Source organism: Emys orbicularis, chromosome 19, assembly GCF_028017835.1.
Source record: "Emys orbicularis isolate rEmyOrb1 chromosome 19, rEmyOrb1.hap1, whole genome shotgun sequence".
Taxonomy (NCBI): domain Eukaryota; kingdom Metazoa; phylum Chordata; order Testudines; family Emydidae; genus Emys; species Emys orbicularis.
In genome coordinates, this window is record NC_088701.1 from 3086269 (window position 1) to 3104822 (window position 18554).

Consider the following 18554-nt stretch of genomic DNA (forward strand, 5'->3'; position numbering starts at 1 on the left):
TTCTACCCAATGAGCTCAAAGCACTTACCTCAGCCCTCCCCCAGGAGGTAGGTACCACCCTCTTTCTCCAGCTAGGGAAGCCATGCTGTAGTCAACAGCTTACAGTGCTCCATTTACAGCAGCTCTACGTGTTAATGGCTTTATTGGCAGCAGACAGCTAATTACACAGGCAAAAGAGACAGAAAACAGAGCGACACTTCCTGGGAAACAGACCTACCGACACGGCAGTATGTACAACAGGAGTTTATTTTAAAAAGCCAGTCTTAAGAAAAAATTGTCAGTGGTTCTGAGCTTGGCCCGTAAGATTGTTACAAAGAGTGATGAATCGGGTGGACAGCCACAGAGGACAGGTCACAGCAGCTCCAAGGCCCAGCTGTCTACTTAAAGCCTTACCTAGGTAGGATATCCGCTACAAGCCACAAGAGTCATGTCATTCATCTCTACTGATTAGGGGATCCAGCTTCCCCCTCCCACGCTGACAGAGAGAAGATACGGGAAACCACACCCTTCCCCCAGCTCCTCATGGCAAGGGCCATCCATGGGGAAAATCTGGCTCCCAAAATATTCCAGGATTAATTGGCAGCTGCACCTCTCTCTCCTCAAAGCTGCTGCTAGGTCAGAGCATCTCCAGGTGCTCACTGTGAACAGGTGAGAAGAGCCACCTGAAGGCAAGTGGTTGAAAATGGCACAATGGGCCTGAGATTTAAACCCAACTTGATGCCCCACTTGCTGGGGAAATAAAGGCCAAAAGCAGAGGTCCTCAGGCTAAAGCAGTGGGTTACAAGCTGCAGGCCCTGCCTTTAAGCCATCACTTCATTACAGGTGGGTATTTAGTTTGAGATGGCCTCCACCTGCAGCCTTCACCACTGCCAACAGCTGGAGTTTAAGACTTCACAGCACCATAGAAACTCTCCTGCCCCCCAACTTTGAAGTAAGGATCTTATGAGTAGGGAGAAAGGCAGAGTTGAAATGACTTGGTCACAGCTGCAGTGAGCCAGGGGTTTGACTTCCAGCCAGGCCTACGGCTCATGTCACTCAGCCACTCTGATTTAGTGCAAGCCCCACCAGGAGGACATGGCCCAGTTGTGATCAGGCTGCTGTAAGAGGCCTTGCCACAGTTGATTTGAGTCTTCAGGAGCAAGTTTTTAACGCTTCAGTCTGTTTCCCCTCCCCGGGCACTCCCTGACCCTCATGAGACCACCCGCTGGTGCAAAGTTTCAAGCTGCTTAGCTTACAGGAGCAACCAGAGGCCTCCCTTTCACTTGGATAGTTCTGAGAAACACCCCTCCCATTACACAGGTAGCAATTGCGGGGTTGCAGTCGCAGGAGTTTGTTAGGCAGGCAGTGATCGGGCTGCCTGAAACCGCTGGAAGTTGTGTGAAGGAACTGGGGAGAGAAACCAGCATCGCAGAATAAATGCATGGAAACCCAGTAACGCTTGATTGGTCCTGAAAACGCTGAGAAGGGTAACAGAGCAAAGGTATTGCGAGGAACCAACTGGGAACCCTCCAACAAGGCTGCAGGGAATGTAGCACTGGCATCAAAGACACCCAACAAAGCAGGAGCAGCTTAAAAATATCCAAGGTCTTTAATGAGTAAATGCATCTGCGGCATCCACATTTACCTTTAATAATGGAGTTTGACGCCCGCCATCTACTGCCTACGGTTTCTACTCAAAGAAGTTAGCTAGTATGAAGCTCAACTTGCTGAGACGGCTGGAGTCCTCAGTGGGTGAGAGGGAAGAGCAGGGGTGGTGGGACAGGTTCTTGGTTGTGTACGGATGTGGAAGCGAGTTGTATCTCACACGCGAGAGCTGGTGGTTAGATTTTGCTTTGACAGCCGCGGAAATACACAACATTGTCGGGATTCCACTAGTTTGGATTCTTTTAAAAAAATAAAAGCTACAACTAATTCAGAGTCCGTACTTCCCAGAAGGAACCAACGAAAACAAAACTAAGTAAACGACAGACTAATGAAAGTCTCGGTGCGCCTGGGTATATAAAAAAACGTCTGTGGGAACCATCCATTGGAGCCAATGCTAGAAACAGCGGTGTTAAGTTCGCAGTGACTAGCTACCCTCCTTCGCTGTTTTAAATAAGTATGTACAACAGAGCGTCCTCACGGAAGTCAGCAGAAAGAAGGGCTATTTAACAAGGGGTCTCGTTTTGTCATCATCGCTACACTGGTGGGCTTTGTATTTTTTCACTTCTGCCATGTATTTGGCCCAGGCATCTCCTTTACTTGTCAAAACCTGCAGAGAGAGAGAAGGGGGGGGGGGGAGGGGGGCTTCAAAGGCTGTAACCAAGACACATGCACTGAGTGGATTTCATTTTCAAAGTGCTTTACACTAATTAGCTACCTGCCAACACCCTCGCCAGATAAAGCAGCCGGACACGGACAGGAAGACTTTTGCCCAAGGCCACAGCAAGTCAGTGGCAGGACTAGAACCCAGGAATCTTGACTCCCAACTCTGATCGCTAGGCCCCACCCACCCTGCCCAGAGCTGGGGACAGACCCCAAGAACGCTGATTCCCTGCCCCACCTCTGCTCTGAGCACCAGAGCCCCCTTCTCATGCCAGGAGTAGAACCCAGGAGACCTGGCACCAAACTTCTGTTCTAATCCCATACATCGCATGACTCTGTTATACTGAAGCCCCTTTCACCACTGATGGCTTAAAGGGCACACAAGTGACTCCCTGCAAATCTCCGCTGCGTAGGACATTGGTGTACAATTACCACAAGGGCTCTACAATGGCCCATCTGCCCTCAGCCGAGGGGTGGGATGGGAGCATGGCTACGTAGCACTGCAGATACTCTCTGCTTCCTAGGGCCCCAGGAAACAGTGTAACTTGGAGCGGCTCAGAGGCTCTTCTAACTGAGGGCTTGTCTGCACAGGGAAATAGCCCAGAACTGCCACGTTGGAAGTGGATTAATCTAAACACAAGCAGGCCCACTTGGAGTGTCCACATGGACAGAACGGCTTCGATACATGGGCAAATAACCCAGAATAGGTTCACGTAGACACTCTTATTCAGTGTCCCTTAACCCAGCCCCAGAATAGGGGAGCATAAAGGTGGCTCGAAGTCTCCTCCAAGCACAGGACCTGGGTCACTCAGAATTCATTTCACTCCAGAACCCGCTGCCCAGAAACGCGCCTTGATTGATCTTTCAAGAACGTTTACAATCTCTAATAATAAATATTATAGTAGAACCTGCATTTTACAACACCAATCTTACAAACAACCAGTTACACAAATCATCCCCCCCAACGTGGGATGGGGAAATCACGTAATGAAAGCGATGTCGACGAAGAACAAAGTGCTGTCAATGCACTGGAAACCGTTTTGCAGCAGTTTGAAGGACAAGGAAGCAAGCTATGCAGGGCACAATACTGCAACTTATGCATTAGAAACTACTGTCATTTTGAGATCATCAAATTTATGAACTCTTTGGTTCCCAGTTGGTTTGTAAAATAGAGGTTCTACGGTCATCCCTAGCTCTTCCCTCCAGAGATCTCAAAGCGCTTAAAGATCAGTATCACCCCATGTTACAGATGATGAAATGGAGGCACAAAGGGTCAACGCCAGGAACAGAAACCAGGTCTCCCAAGTTCCAGTCCAGTGCGCTATCCACTAGGCAACCCTGCCTCTGCCACTTACCTCCTCCTCGGTCTTTTGCTTCTTTGCTACCACTCCTGTCTTCAGGGCTAGTTTGTTGCCACCTCTCCGCTTGCCCACCTGGGTGAAGGGACAGAAGACTGCAACCGTTATACGAGCCCTGGCAGCTGCAAGGGTAATGTTGCCCACTATATAATGGAATAGGGAGTCCTTCAATTAGATCATCTTAACGCGTCACGCCTGTTCTTCAGAATAAAGCTGCCAAGCGTTACCTACAGCTTGCACTCCCCAACACAGCCACAGATGCCAGGAGAAGACAAACGCACTTCCAACAGCTGGCTACCGACACACCGTTTGGTTTAATCCAAATGCAAACAGATGGCAAGGGAATCGGAATCCTAACCCAGAGTTCCTCCCCATCCCAATACAACCCATTACAGCAGGGCTGTCCCTCAAGGAAACTTTCATTTTTCGAGCCTCATGCATCCCCTTCCACCACCTCAAATACGCCTTAAGTGGTTTCGCCTACAGACGTCGGCAGGCATCAATAGGGGACACTGAGCATTGCAAGCCTATCACACGAAGCTCTCTAAACCAATCTGCTGTTAAACTGCTGCCCCATGTGTAGTAGCAATGTGGATTTTCACAGACTTGAGGAAGTGCTCCGGGCACTCTAGAAATCTCTGCATTGAGTTTCTAAAGCTAGTGGGGTATTATTTTTATGCAATGATGTAAGTCGAGATTATGTGCATTCAGTAATTAGCTAAGTAGGAATCAGGGGAAGACAAACATTTTGCATAAGAATAATTCTCTCCAAGAGTCAGTCATTCCTTCATGGCCAACATCCAGGCAGTCAGGTTTCTGGGACTCCCAACCACAGCCTTGGGGAAACCCTGCTCCTGTTCCTGCTCACCGAAGTCTGAACCTGACTATTCAAAGGACTTTCGAGCAAGGCAAGATGCCAGGAAATCCCTGCTTCCTCCTACCCCAAAAAAGGAGATCCCAGCTCCCCGTTCCAGCCAAGCTGCAATAGCACTGCAAGCCTTGAGTGACACCCATCTCCCTCACTGCCAGTCCCAACATTGCTAGGAATGGGAGGCAGGGCTCGATAGCACAATGTGTGCGATTGGTGCTTCATAGCCAATTAATACACAAAAAAGTAAAGGTCAGGAAACCCTCCTCCACGGCCTTCGCACTTGGATTTTCAGTCTCTAAAATCCCTGTTGATCCTGAGCTGGAGCAGGCCGAGGGAAAATGGGTTTTTGCTGCTCAGTGCATACAGCTACCTGGCACACGGAAACTGAAGACCGTTTTTCTATGAAGGAAAGTGCCGTTAGCGCCACATAAGGGAGATCAGATTTGTGCCTCTATCATCATCCAGGTCTAGTTTTCAGAGATCTACTGTACTATGTTTGGACACTCACTGGCCTGCTCATGAAATCCCAAAATAGGGTTTAGTACCAGTAAATGTGCAAAATTCATCCCACGGGGTGGCTATATTCTATAAGGCAGTTAAACAGCTCTCGCTAACAGCCCTACAGTAAGGTGGCATTCAACATGAAGGGAATAGAAAAACATAGTACCACTGTAGGCTGTGGTGGCCGGGAGCTGCAGGGTCCCCCCACAGCTCCTTAACTGCTGCGGGCGGTGGGGGGACACCACAGCTGAGTGCCCCATTTTGTCATGGGTATTTTTGGTAGAAGTCATAGGTCACGGCTTCCGTGAATCTCTTTATTGCCCGTGATCTGTCTGTGACTTTTACTAAAAATGTCGGACACAAAAATCTTAGTCTTACTGCCTAGTCAATGTACTCTACTAGGGGGTTTCAAAGGGGCTGTGAGTGACCAGTACTGCAGGAAGGAAGGGGAGTATTAATAGCTGTGGAGGCCAGTTCTGAACGCTGGAGCCCAAAGAAGTTGAGGCTCTGCACCTGTTTAACATTTGCAAACACCACTGCAGTTTTCACCCACACCTATCACCACTTGTACAGCTGGTGCCAGAGACAACTGGGAAAGGCAATGGTTATTCTTTGCATTATTTTATCTCACCCAGTTTATTGTCCCCATCCAGCTCCCGACAACTGTTTCTGACCTTTGCTGTAGCTAGCATAGTTCAAACTCTTGTGGGGACAGGGCCTAAGGTGTATTTAGCCCCATCATAGTTTGATAAGTGACCTAGATATTGTAATGGAAGGGCAGGGGATTGGCTTTAGTATCATTGCAATCTTCAGAAGTTGCAGCTAATGCGCTCCCAAGCACAACAGGGGAACAGCGCCAATAATGGTTAATGAAGCACACTATTCAGTGCAAACCGGGATGCAAAAGAGTTCCTTTGACACATTACATCTTAATTGACTACTCTTCAGAGTAAAGATCCAGGGGTTTAAAAATATATATATCAGCAAGACTTCTCTATGAGATAATTCCACCTGCACGCCAGGAAGTGAAAACGTCATTGCTGGAGTAAGTTTCTTCTGTAGCCCTAAAAAACTCTCCTTGGAAAGCAGCTTCGTCCAGAGCCTCTATTTTATAAATACCGCAAGTATCGGCAATAGCTCATAGCATTTGTGGGCCCTTTACCGCTTCATTCTCACTCAGATCTGTGAAGCAAGAGTAAGGGACTTGCCCAAGGCCACAGAGTCGGCAGGGGAGCGGAGATTAGAACTCAGGAGCGCCTGGTTCCCAGTCCCACGCTGACAAACCTGCCACAACGTTCCATTCCGCAGCAGTGACTGTTGCGCACAAAACTCTAACTTCTCCAAGATCAACTGGCTTTCAAGGCAGTGAGGGGCAGCTATTACAGCAAGGGGCAGGTAACCAAGAACGACAGGTTTGCCCTCCAGGTCTAAAGGGGGTATGATCTAGTGGTTAGAGCAGAGGGCAGCAACTCTGGACTGGGGGGAGTGGGAGTCATGCCTACCAGGTTCTAATCCAGCTTTGCTACTAGCCCAGCAGTAGCTCTTCTGTTTCCCTAGCTCAAAATCAGGGATCATACTTACCTCTAAGGAGCGCTCAGAATTAGCTCCTTAGCACTGCAATGTTCTGAAGCACTATATAAACTCCAAGGATTTATTAGCCATCTGATAAGGGGGCAGCCTTGATGAAGTACAAGCTCTAGTAATTACTTCATTCCTTAATGGGCACTCAGAGCACACACCAGATCAGCTTGAGCCCAGCATTGGCCATTCAAGTTCTACAGAAGGAACTTTTTGAGGACTCCAGCAATTAACATTTTCCCCTCTGGTCCTGGCATGTGCGCACAGCCAACTAGTTGAAATTAATCCATGAAGCTGTGTGTGCGGGGGATGGAAAAGGATAACCTCTGAGAGATGCATCCACAGCTTCTCCAAGAGACATCCCAGAGACAAATCAGGTTCGAGGCACCTACCACCAGGCATTGGAGGGAGGAAGAAATGCCAGGGACAGGGAGAGGAGGAAAGACTTTTCATGTGGGATGGAGAAGTTGCCTTCAGCGAGGGGGTCTTGCCTCCTGGTGGGGGTGGAATAAGGACACCCAGTAAGGGGAAGGAGACCCCCGTTATGGAAAGGGAACAAGGATGGGAAATATGGGTTTCCTCACGTGCAGAGGGTTCTAAAGCAGCAGGGGGATCAGGAGCATGAGTGGGGGGAGAATACCACCCCACAAAGAGGGACAAGGGAGGGAAGGCTGCAGGCTCAGAGAATAAGGATGGGGAGGCTAGCAGGATAGGTGGTCCAGGGAGTAGATAAATATCCAGGGGAAAAGATGTGCTAGAGAAAGGGAAGAAGAGTGGAACCTCCAGTGATGGGGCAGGTGTCCTGGGAAGGAGGGGAGGGGGGTGAGGAAGGAATTATACAATAAAAGGAGATGCCTGGGATTTGGGCACAGACCCCCATGGGACGGGAAAGTTTGAGGTCCACAGGGCTGATAAAAGAGAGGGGGAGGGGGATGAGGCCCTGGAGGAGAAAGAAGGTAAAGGCCTGGGGTGGGGAGAGAGGAGGGAAGGCCCTGGGAATGAGAGGAGAGAGATGGAAGCAAGAGAACAGGTGCAAAGCCCCATAGTGGGTAAGAGAGGAAGATGAAAAGGAAGGAAAAAGGGGGTCGGGGTCTCCCAGGGAACACAGTGGGATTGGGAGTTTGAGGCCCCGGGGGAGACAGGAAGAATAAAAGTGGGGTGTAAGGGGGAGAGAATGGGGAGTTGGTGGGAGGTAGGGGGAGTAGTGGGGTGAGGCCCCAGGGAACATGGGGCAGCAGGATGGGGGTGTTGATATTAGGGAGAGGAGGGGGTGGGATTGGGAGGCGCTAGAGGAAGATAAGATTGTGGCTGGAGAGCGGAGTAAGAGGAAGGCCCCAGGGGGAGGGGAGCACAGTGTGGGAGAGACTCCAGAAGTGTGTGTGTGGGGGGGGATCGCGCTGAGGCCAGGGAGCGACGTGAGGGAGGCAGCGGCGGGGGGAGGGGGGGGCGCGGCGGAGGTGGATGGGATGGGAGAGGCCCCAGGGGGTGGAGGACGGAGACTGTGGAGCGGGGGGGGGGGGGGGCGCGGAGCCCAGAGAGGGGGGGGCGGAGGACGGAGACGGCGGAGCGGGGGGGGGGCGGAGGCCAGGGAGGGGGGACGGGGGTAGATGGGATGGGAGAGGCCCCAGGGGGTGGAGGACGGAGACTGTGGAGCGGGGGGGGGGGGGGCGGAGCCCAGGGAGGGGGGGGGCGGAGGACGGAGACGGTGGAGCGGGGGGGGGGCGGGGGGGGGGCGCGGCGGAGGTGGATGGGATGGGAGAGGCCCCAGGGGGTGGAGGACGGAGACTGTGGAGCGGGGGGGGGGGGGCGCGGAGCCCAGGGAGGGGGGGGCGGAGGACGGAGACGGCGGATCGGGAGGGGGGCGGAGGCCAGGGAGGGGGGACGGGGGTAGATGGGATGGGAGAGGCCCCAGGGGGTGGAGGACGGAGACTGTGGAGCGGGGGGGGGGGGGGGCGGAGCCCAGGGAGGGGGGGCGGAGGACGGAGACTGTGGAGCGGGGAGGGGCGGAGGCCGGGGGGGAGGCGGGGGGGCGAGGGGGGGAAGCGGGGCCCCGGGTCCTTACGAAGCTGAGCGCGCTCCCGCTCCTCTTCTTCCCCTCCGGCGGCCGCTGCTGCTCAGTCCCGGAGTCCCCCGGGGCCGCCCCTGCCGCCGGCTCCTCCCCAGGCCCCACCGTCCCGGCGGCCGCTGCCTCCTGCCCCCCCTGGGCCGGTGCCTCCCGCCCCCGCTGCTCCGCCTCCATCTTGCGCTTGAAGAGCTCCAGGAAGCTGCCGTCGTTGGCGAAGATGTTGACGCCGCCCGGGCCCTGCGGAGCCGCCGCCGCCCGTCCCCCTCGGGCCGCCATCTTGTCCGCGGAGACCGCCGCCGCGCCCCGGGGGGTGTCGGGAAAAGCCAGCGCCGGCCGCGGGGCACGACGGGACGAACCCCAGCCCCGGGGGGTGTCGGGAGAGCGAGCGCTTTGCTGGTGCAAGGCACGCTGGGAGTGCGAGAGCATCCCCGTAAGGGACGCTGGTCCCGCACGCGCTCAAGAGGAATGGCAGGCACCGGGACCAATGGGCGGCCAGATCGTGAACCTCGACTCCAATCAGGGGCCCTTTGGATGGAAGTGAGGCTGTCTGCGTCCCATAATCCAACGAACCAATCAGAGCCCCTCTCTTTAGCCCAATCACGTAAGGCGGATGTCGTAGGGACCAATCAGATGAGGCGAAGGGGCGGAACTTTTCAGGGCCAAATCAGGGTGGGCGGGCTTCTTGAGTGACCCAGTCAGATGATGAGGGGGCGTGGTCGGACTGTACCATTGGTGTGGATTACGGGGATAGTACAGAGAGTGTGACGGGGTAGGGCAGCACAGCTCCGTCTTCTCTAAGTGCGTGTTCATTCTGTGCTTCCTCCCTCCGCGAATGGTCTGGCCCAGTACCGAGTCACGTGAGTCGGTTCCAAGATGGCGGCGGCGGCGGGGTCCGGCTGGGGGCCGGAGGCGGACGAGTTCGAGGACGCCCCCGATGTGGAACCGCTAGAGCCGACGCTGAGTAACATCATCGAGCAGCGGAGCCTCAAGTGGATCTTCGTGGGGGGGAAGGGAGGAGTGGGCAAAACCACCTGCAGGTGAGGGGGTGGGTTAGACTGTTACAGCGGGGCGGAGGGCCTGAGAGCGTGCGTGGCTGTACCACTATGGGGGAAGAAGGGGTGGCAAGGCCATCTGGAGGGGTTGGGATGTACCATTATGTGGGGGGAAGAGGAGCGGTTGGGGGAGTGGCAAGGCCACCTGAAGGGGTTGGGAAGTACCATTATGTAGGGAGAAGGGGGAGTGGTTGGGATCTACCATTACTTTGGAGAGGGAGGGATGACGGTTGGGAGTGGCGAGGCCACTTGGAGGGGTTGGATGTACCATCATGCGGGGGGGGGGGGTTTGAGGCTGCCTGTAGACGAGGCCCCATTAGACTGTACCATGGTAGTATATAGGGAGAATTGACACCATCTGTAGGCTAGAAGGGTTGGGATGTACCATTGTGTACGGGAGGGGTGTGGGATTTACCACTAGTAAGGGGAGCAAGTGGTGAGATCATTTGTAGGGGTTGGGATGTACTATTATAGTGAGGTTGGATGTGCTGTTACTGTGGGGTGGGAGGAGAGTGTGGCCACCTGTAGATAAGGTTGGGTGGGATGTACCATATTTGCGGATGGGGGGACAACTTGTGAAGAGTGCTCGGGATATACCATTGCACCAAGGAACAGGTGGCTTCTACTGGTGCACCTGGTATGTACCATTATGCTGGGGGGGAGAATAGAAGAACAGACTATTTGTAGGGGAGCTGGAATCTACCATTGCACCTGTGGGGAAGAGGTGAGCACCCCCTGCCCCCATATCTCACGCCTCACCCCTCCAGCCCCATGGATTTTCCATAGCTGTTTCCCTTCTCATATCCATTGATTTGTCACCCACAGCTGCAGCCTGGCCGTGCAGCTGTCGAAGGTGCGTGAGAGCGTCCTCATCATCTCCACCGACCCAGCCCACAACATCTCCGATGCCTTCGACCAGAAATTCTCCAAGGTCCCCACAAAAGTCAAGGGCTATGACAACCTGTTTGCAATGGTGAGTTAGGGCTGGGGGAGGAGAGGAAGGGGTAAGAGGATGGGTTTCCAATGGCTCATTCTGCCGTGTGCAGGGCTGGAGCTGAGTCTCTCAGTGCTTGCAGTGACAGACCCAGGAGTCCTGCTTCCAAGTTGCCTGTTTTAACCACGCAATCAAGCTTCTTCTTAGAACTGGGAAGAGAGGGGAAGAGTCCTGACTCAGTTTCCCTTGGTCCAGCCTTTAGCCCCCACTTCCCTTCCAGAGCCAAGAGTTAGAGTCCTGGAGTCCTGACTCCTAGCGCCCCACCACCACCACTGGACCCCACTCCCAAAGCAGGGACTAAAACCCAGGAGTCCTGGCTCCCAGTCCTCCCTGCTTTAATCACCAGACCCCACTCCCCTTCCAGAGCAGAGAATAGAATCCAGCAGCCCCTGTTCTAACCCATCAGGCATTCTGAAATGTGTCTATCTCCCCTCTGTCATGCTCTCGTGTCGAAGGCAAGAGCTGGTGCTGAGCCAACGAGTCTCCTATCATTTGGACAGTGATGGCCACTCTTCCCTAAACCGTTGCCCCCTTCTCCTCCCTTTCCCCAGGAGATTGACCCCAGCCTGGGGGTGGCTGAGCTCCCGGATGAGTTCTTTGAGGAGGACAACATGCTGAGCATGGGGAAGAAGATGATGCAGGAGGCCATGAGCGCCTTCCCCGGCATCGATGAGGCCATGAGCTATGCGGAGGTGATGAGGTGAGCTCGGCAGCCTGGCACTGGCCCATGATACTTGCCTGAAGCGATCGGGACGCTTAGTTGATGTTGGGATAGCTCTGATAAAAAGGTGACAAGGGCAGGCCACCTATCATAGGGAAGGAGAGATTGGGATGTACCAGTACTATGGCAGGGGGAGGAGAAGGGCAGACCACCTGTTGTAGGGGAGGAGGGGTTGGGATGTACCATTAGGGGGGGAAAGGAGAAGGGGTTGGATATGCTGTAAAGGCAGGGGATGAGACCACCTATAGAGGAGGCTCACTAGAATGTACCATTACAGCACCGTGGGTGAGAATGAGACCATCTGTAGGTGAAAGAGGACTGTTTTCTGTATAGGTTCTCATACTCCACTTGTCACTGGTCCGAGCACCTTCCTGTAGTGCGTTAAGCAATGGGGCTGCACATCTGTCACATGGGGATGGGACGGGCGGGTAAGACCATCAGCAAGGAGGTGGGTGGGGTGTACCATTATAGTCAGAAGGTGGCTACCGGTCTTCAGGGTGGGTACGTTTCCCCACCACCACCCCCATGGCGTTGTGCTCGGGCCTGTGAGATCTGGGTTCAGCTGTTGGCAGGGTCAGAGGCACGACCTAATGGACAGGGCCTAAACTCAAGACCTCTGTTTGGTTCCCAGCTCTGCCCGAGGCGTCTGGGACTGTGGGCTAGTGGCTGTGGCTGACAGGGCCTCGGTTCCCCAGCTGTAAAGCGGAGCTAAGAGCATTTCCCTTGTCTGTCTCTTCTGTTTGCCCTGTGAGTTCTTCAGGGCACGGCTTGTCACACCGTACAGCGCCCGGCGCAGTGGGACCCCGATCTCTGCTGGGGCCTCTAGGCTCGATTATAATATCACAGTTATCGAGAACAATCCCAAAGATTTCTCAGCGAAGCATTTGGAAACGTAAACCGAGCAGAAGCAGAACCCGTTCCCTCCACAGCACATAGGTCACCTGGGACTCTTGAGTATGGGAGTGAAATTCTAGGTAGCCAATCCCAGTCCAGATCCACCCCCATCTGACAGCTGATTGGCCACGGGAGACAGGAGTTGGGTGGCTCATAGTTCTGGGAACAGGTGTCACAAAATCCACCCACTGCACTTGACACCACTGTGCCAATTTGTGCCAAGCATGGAATGGACCACAGAGGGTAGGGTGACCAGACAGCAAGTGTGAAAAATCAGGATGGGGGGGGGGGGGGGTAGGTAGGTAATGGGACCCTATATAAGAAAAAGACCCAAAAATCGGGACTGTCCCTATAAAATCGGGACATCTCATCACCCTAACAGAGGGTGAACTCCCCTCTAGGGCAGGGGTGCCACTGCTCTGCCTGTGGGGGGGCTATCTAGGGGACTTAGTTATCCAGGTGTGAGTTCATTACTGTGTGTGTGTGTGTGTGTGTGTGTGTGTGTGTGTGTGTGTGTTTGTTGAGAACGAGCCCCTCCCCTGCACGTGGAAGAGCACTCTAGGCTGTACCATTACAGTCAGAGAGGGGAACAAGACCAGTTTCAGGCAAGAGGGAGCTTTGGGATATACCATTTCAACAGGAGGCCTCTGGGATGTACCATTACCACCTCCAATGGTGTAGGGGGGAGGAAGGAGCCCTCTGGTATATACCACTACAGCCAGCCAGGGAGGGGGGAGACTGGTTTGGGTCATGTGTAGTCTGGTACCTTTCACCAGCAGTAGGGAGAAGGGACGGGGGGTACTCCAGATTATTGTGGGAATGAGATGAGGGGGGTTACGCTTCTGAGGCTAAGCCCCTGGCTCCCGGCCCTGGTGCTCATGTCTGTCTGGCACATACAGGCTGGTGAAGGGGATGAATTTCTCCGTGGTGGTGTTCGACACAGCCCCCACTGGGCACACGCTGCGACTGCTCAACTTCCCCACTATCGTGGAGCGGGGCCTGGGCCGCCTGATGCAGATTAAGAACCAGATCAGCCCCTTCATATCTCAGGTAAGTGGGGAAGGGAGCTGGGGAGCCAGTCGCTGGCTTGGGCTATTGCGTGGTTCTTCTCTGCAAGTAGCTTTCTTTCTAGATCTGGGTGGGGTTGGGCTAGACCGTGGACTGGGTGTGCAGCACTCGAGCGCGCTGGCCTGGGTCATGGTGTGTCACACTCAGCGGCTCTGATCTGGCCTGGGTCCTCATGGGTAAGGCTCTGTATCCCTCTGGCGTAAGTCAGGTTGGGCTTGGCTGGGGCTATGGGACACCCCGTCCTGGGGTCCAGGTGGCAGAGCGTGCCGTGGGACTGCATCCAGCCCAGGGTGTTGGGCTCAGAGCGCTAGCTACTGTCCGGTTCTCTTCGCTGAGCTGTGGCGTTGCATCCCATCCCTCTCCAGATGTGTAACATGCTTGGCCTGGGGGACATGAATGCCGACCAGCTGGCCTCCAAGCTGGAGGAGACCCTCCCCGTCATTCGGTCAGTGAGCGAGCAATTCAAAGACCCGGTAAGAACTCAACATGGGGGTAAGTGGCGGGTCCATCGTTGCCTCTTTTGGCTGAGGCCAGCCCCCACGCAGAATGCAGTGAAGACTGGAGGCACATCGTGCTTAGACACTGTCACAATTAGTATCTGTCTGTATTCCAGTAGCACCCAGAGGCCCCGAACCGGGCCCCATTGTGCTGGGACCTACACTTATAGATCCGAAGGCTAGAAGGAGCAGTGTGATCATCTAGGCCAGGGGGTCTCAAACTTCATTGCTCTATGACCCCCTTCTGACAACAAAAATTACTACCCGACCCCAGGAGGGGGGACTGAAGCCTGAGCCCGCCAGCCCGGGGAGGAGGGGGCCAAAGCTGAAGCCCTTGGGCTTGGGCTTTGACCCTGGGCCCCAGCAAATCTAAGCGAGCCCTGGGGACCCCATTAAAATGCGGTCTCGACCCACAGTTTGAGAACCGCTGATTAGTCTGACTTCTTGTAGGGCACCGGCCTGAATTCATTCCTGTCTGAACTAGAGCAGAAAAACAGCCAGTCAGGAGTTAAAAATTGCCAGTGACGGAGGATGCCCCAGAGCTCTTATTAAGTTCTTCCAATGGTAAATTACCCTCCATGCCCCCACCTTTCCATCTGAATTGGTCTAGCTTTAGCGACCAGCTGTTGGAGTTTGTTGGGCGGTTCAGTCTAGAAGACAAAGCTCTATTATCTGTTCCCCATGGAGGTACTTGCAGACTGTGATCAGGTCACCCCTTAAGCTAGCCACGTGAATTTAAAGCACACCAGCTGTTCCTGATGAACGCCATGTTTCTTGTTCCTGTGTAGCTGACCCCACTTTGAAATCTGTTGTGATGGGCTCAGATCCAATCTTCACAGCACCTGTGTGAGGAAGGGGGGAAGCACCCGCCCCATTTTCACATGAGGCCTGGAGAGGGTTAAATGATTTGCCCGGGGCTCTGTGGCAAAGCCGGGGGGAGGGAGTCTAGTTTCTGGAGTCCCAGGCCAGTCTACACCCAAAACTTAGACCTAGCTATGTCACACAAGGCTATGAAAACGTCACGCCCTGAGCATCGGAGTGAGATCAACATGGCCAGCCCAAGGGAAGGATTCTTCCATTGACCTAGCTACTGCCTCTCAGAGGTGGATTCCCTACGTCCAGGGGGGAAAACTCCTTCAAGTGTTAGTAGCCAGGGTTGGGTAGGGAGGGGAGGGATCTGACACCCAGACATCTCAGCAGGCCATTGGTGCTCTTGATGTTGGTTTTCCCCTCCCTTTGGACAGTGAAACTGGACGGGTCAGTTTGACCCTCTCGGTTGGTCAATTTCTAGCTCTCTGGCACTAGCCCAAGGCTGTTTGTGTTGCAAACAGGCTTTGGAGAAAGGTATTTGATACAAACTGGAGTCCGACAGAGTTGAAATGTTAATTGACAAGAAGCCCTGGGAGAAGACTCCGGGCCTGATTCCTGGTCCCTTGGTTCTTGCACATGGGGCAGGGATGAAGGACACGGCTTCCGGTCACTTTTGTGCTCCCTGCGTTCTTGGGCGCCCTGCTGGTGCAAGTTAGAGTGGCCTTGAGGCTGCTCTAGTTTGTGCTGTGATTCCTATGGGCCCTGGGAAGCAGAGAATAGTTATAGGGCATAGGGTTGCCAATTTTGGTTGGATGTATTCCTGGAGATTTCATCACATGACATAATCGTTAATTAAAGACTAATCTTAATTCCTGGAGACTCCCGGCCAATCCTGGAGGGTTGGCAACCCTATTAAGGCAGCGTACTTCATCCAGCCCCCCCAACTTACACAGATGTGCATGGGCGGGGGGGAGGAGTTTCTACCTTTTTTAAGGCCCCCTTTGGGCTGCTCCAGCAGTGTCAGGCCTGGTATTGCTAACGCCCTCGAGCTACAGTGAACCCAGCCCCACCAGTCCCTTTGCATTCCTGCAAGACTGCTGTGGAATTCGCTGCCACAGGGGGGACCCTCCTGTCTGCCACCATCTGTCTGCCTTGAAAAGAAAAGGGCTGGGGGCAGGCCGGGCCCGGGTGACTTCTCGCCCATTAACACTGCTGCTCCCAGCTCTGGATGCTGCAGGGCAGACCTGATTGCCTGCTGGGGACAGGCAGGAATTCCCTTTCCCACCCCCACATGTGCACCCTTCTCTGATTTAACCTCTTCACATGGCTCAGGCCTTGGCTACACTCGGGAATTCACAGAGCTCTCTCGCAGCGCTGTATGTACTCCACCTCTCCGAGGGGAGTAGCTTGCAGCGCTGCGAGCGAGCGTGCAGCGCTGCAGGCTCTGATCACACTGGCGCTTTACAGCGCTGTACTCACTGTGCTCGTGGGGGGGGCGTTTTCACACCCCTGAATGCAGCAAGTTGCAGCGCTGTACAGCGCCAGTGTAGCCAAGGCCTCAGTGGCAGGGGAGGGGGCAGGGCGGTTAGGACCCCCCCACACACACAGGTGAGGATCCGGTGAACCATTGGTGGAATCTAGCGCAGCAGCAGTGATCCTGGGCTAGAGGAACTGGTGGGTCCCTGCCTGGGAGCGGGGATGGGACAGGGGGCTGGGTGGGCCCGTTGATCTAATCCTCCCTGGGAAAGCTCTTTTCTTTTAAAAGGTTTCAGAGTAGCAGCCGTGTTAGTCTGTATCCGCAAAAATAACAGGAGTACTTGTGGCACCTTAGAGACTAACAAATTTATTAGCGCATAAGCTTTCATGGGCTACAACCCACTTCTTCGGATGCATATAGAATGCTATATGCATGCTCCCTTCCCAAGGGAGACAAAGGACAATGCTATATGCATCCGAAGAAGTGGGTTGTAGCCCACGAAAGCTTATGCTCTAATAAATTTGTTAGTCTCTAAGGTGCCACAAGTACTCCTGTTATTTCTTTTAAAAGTGACTGAGTGTATTTATTTGGCGTTGCACCCTAGCGCCCAGGGTGCTGCTGCTGGACAGACACAGGACAGACGGCCGGCCCCCACCCCAAAGAACTTCCCAGCCGAGCATAAGAAAAGATCCTTTGAGATCTGCTCTTAGGCTCCGCTGTCCTTGGCTTGGGAGCCTGCCTGGCTTTTAAGTTCCCTTAACAAACACCTCACTTCCTGTGCGTTGTTTCCTGCCCAGGCTCCATCAGTGACATGGGTTTGGGGAGAAGGTTGCATACAGAGGTGAGAGCCTCATTAGCATTGTCCTTTGTCTCCCTTGGGAAGGGAGCATGGTCTAGTGGATAGAGCAGTGGGGACTCCTGGGTTCTGTCCCCAGCTCTGAGAGGGGAATAGGGCCAGTAGGTTAGAGCTGGGAGCCAGGACTTCTGGGTTCTGTTCCCAGCTCTGGGAGGTGAGTGGGGTTCAGTGGTTAGAGCAGGAGAGCTGGGAGCCAGGACTCCTGGGTTCTATCCCCAGCTCTGCCATTGATGTGCTGTGTGATCCTAGGCAGATCTCTTCCATTCTTGGTTTCTCATTTTCCCCCCTCTGTCAAATGGGGGGGCGCACGCGCACTGGGCTGGGCTGGGGGTCCTGGAAGGGCCCTGAGAGCAGAGTAACGGTGTCACCCCCCGCCCGGCAGGAGCAGACCACCTTCATCTGCGTCTGCATCGCTGAGTTCCTGTCGCTCTACGAGACGGAACGGCTCATCCAGGAGCTGGCCAAGTGCAAGATCGACACCCACAACATCATCGTCAACCAGCTGGTGTTCCCGGACCCCGAGAAGCCCTGCAAGATGTGCGAGGCCCGGCACAAGATCCAGTCCAAATATCTCGACCAGGTAGGGAGGGGGCTGGGCAGCTGCCCCCTGGACCCACCCCTCTGGGTTCCCCCTTCCCCTGCCCCTGAGCTGGGCTCCTCCTGGCCTTCTTTACCCCCACCCCCGGGGCTGGACTAGGCTCCTCTGGCATGGGGAGCTGAGATCAGTGGGTACAGACGTGTTCCAGTGGGCCGGAACCCCCCTTTGTTACGGCTTCCGGTGGCTCCTGGAACCCAGGCGTCTGCCAGCCCAGCCCTGGGGGCCTTAACCTGCCCTGCTGCCACGTGAGACCCGGCACTGGCCGAGCAGCGTGGCCCCCTACCCTGATCCAGCCTCCGGCTCTGCTGCCCAGGGCCAGCGTGTGACACAGCTTGTCAGGCCTCAGCCCAGCCACGGAGCCCCTCGAGCAGAGAGACCAACGGCCGAATGGGCCCCCGGAGCCTGCGCCCCCTCTGGGGTGGAGGAGGAGGCGGTGCTCCCCGGGAGGCTGGTTCTCTCTCACCTCTCCCCACCCCTCCCCCGCAGATGGAGGACCTGTACGAAGACTTCCACATCGTCAAGCTGCCGCTGCTGCCCCACGAGGTGCGAGGAGCCGACAAAGTCAACACCTTCTCCAGCCTCCTCCTGGAGCCCTACAAGCCGCCCAGCGCCAAATAGGGACGCGCGGCCGCTGCTCCGGGCTGGATCATTCCACTTTGTCAGTTACACACCCAGACCCCGCCTGCCCCCCACCCCGCAGCGCACAATCCTTCCTGCCCTGTCTGTTACATGATAGGGAGGCTTGCAGTCAGCAGGGGTGGGGGTTGTATTTATTTCCCCTTCCAAGGAGGGGCAGGATCTCTCTGCTGCAGGCAGAATACTGGATTCCCTCCCCCCCACTTAACACAGTCCCCCCCCCCCCCCCCCCCCCCCCCCAGGTAGTCTCAAGGCTGCATTAAAAACCAGCAAT

General features: G+C 54.8%; 2 protein-coding genes across 2 annotated transcripts; one reads left to right on the plus strand and one right to left on the minus strand.

Moving 5' to 3' along the window:
* Positions 1-229: 229 nt before the first annotated feature.
* TRIR (telomerase RNA component interacting RNase) lies at positions 230-8953 on the minus strand. Its single transcript, XM_065419421.1, has 3 exons — positions 8675-8953; positions 3660-3737; positions 230-2251 (listed from the first exon to the last, which is right to left on the minus strand). Exons 1-3 carry the CDS (start codon positions 8951-8953, stop codon positions 2144-2146), a joined length of 465 nt encoding a protein of 154 aa, XP_065275493.1. The 3' UTR covers positions 230-2143.
* A 582-nt stretch (positions 8954-9535) lies between these two features.
* GET3 (guided entry of tail-anchored proteins factor 3, ATPase) lies at positions 9536-18350 on the plus strand. The gene is made up of 7 exons (XM_065419506.1): positions 9536-9714; positions 10555-10702; positions 11275-11423; positions 13238-13388; positions 13772-13879; positions 17429-17626; positions 18131-18350. Exons 1-7 carry the CDS (start codon positions 9551-9553, stop codon positions 18260-18262), a joined length of 1050 nt encoding a protein of 349 aa, XP_065275578.1. The 5' UTR covers positions 9536-9550; the 3' UTR covers positions 18263-18350.
* Positions 18351-18554: the final 204 nt, after the last annotated feature.

Coding starts and splice junctions, on each gene's coding strand:
- TRIR (XM_065419421.1), bottom strand. CDS start 8,953: ATGGCGGCCCGAGGGGGACGGGCGGCGGCGGCTCCGCAGGGCCCGGGC. Junction 3,738..8,674: donor GCGGGAGCGCGCTCAGCTTC/GTAAGGACCCGG, acceptor CCCTTCACCCAG/GTGGGCAAGCGGAGAGGTGG. Junction 2,252..3,659: donor AGCAAAAGACCGAGGAGGAG/GTAAGTGGCAGA, acceptor CTCTCTCTGCAG/GTTTTGACAAGTAAAGGAGA.
- GET3 (XM_065419506.1), top strand. CDS start 9,551: ATGGCGGCGGCGGCGGGGTCCGGCTGGGGGCCGGAGGCGGACGAGTTC. Junction 10,703..11,274: donor ATGACAACCTGTTTGCAATG/GTGAGTTAGGGC, acceptor CCCTTTCCCCAG/GAGATTGACCCCAGCCTGGG. Junction 13,389..13,771: donor TCAGCCCCTTCATATCTCAG/GTAAGTGGGGAA, acceptor ATCCCTCTCCAG/ATGTGTAACATGCTTGGCCT.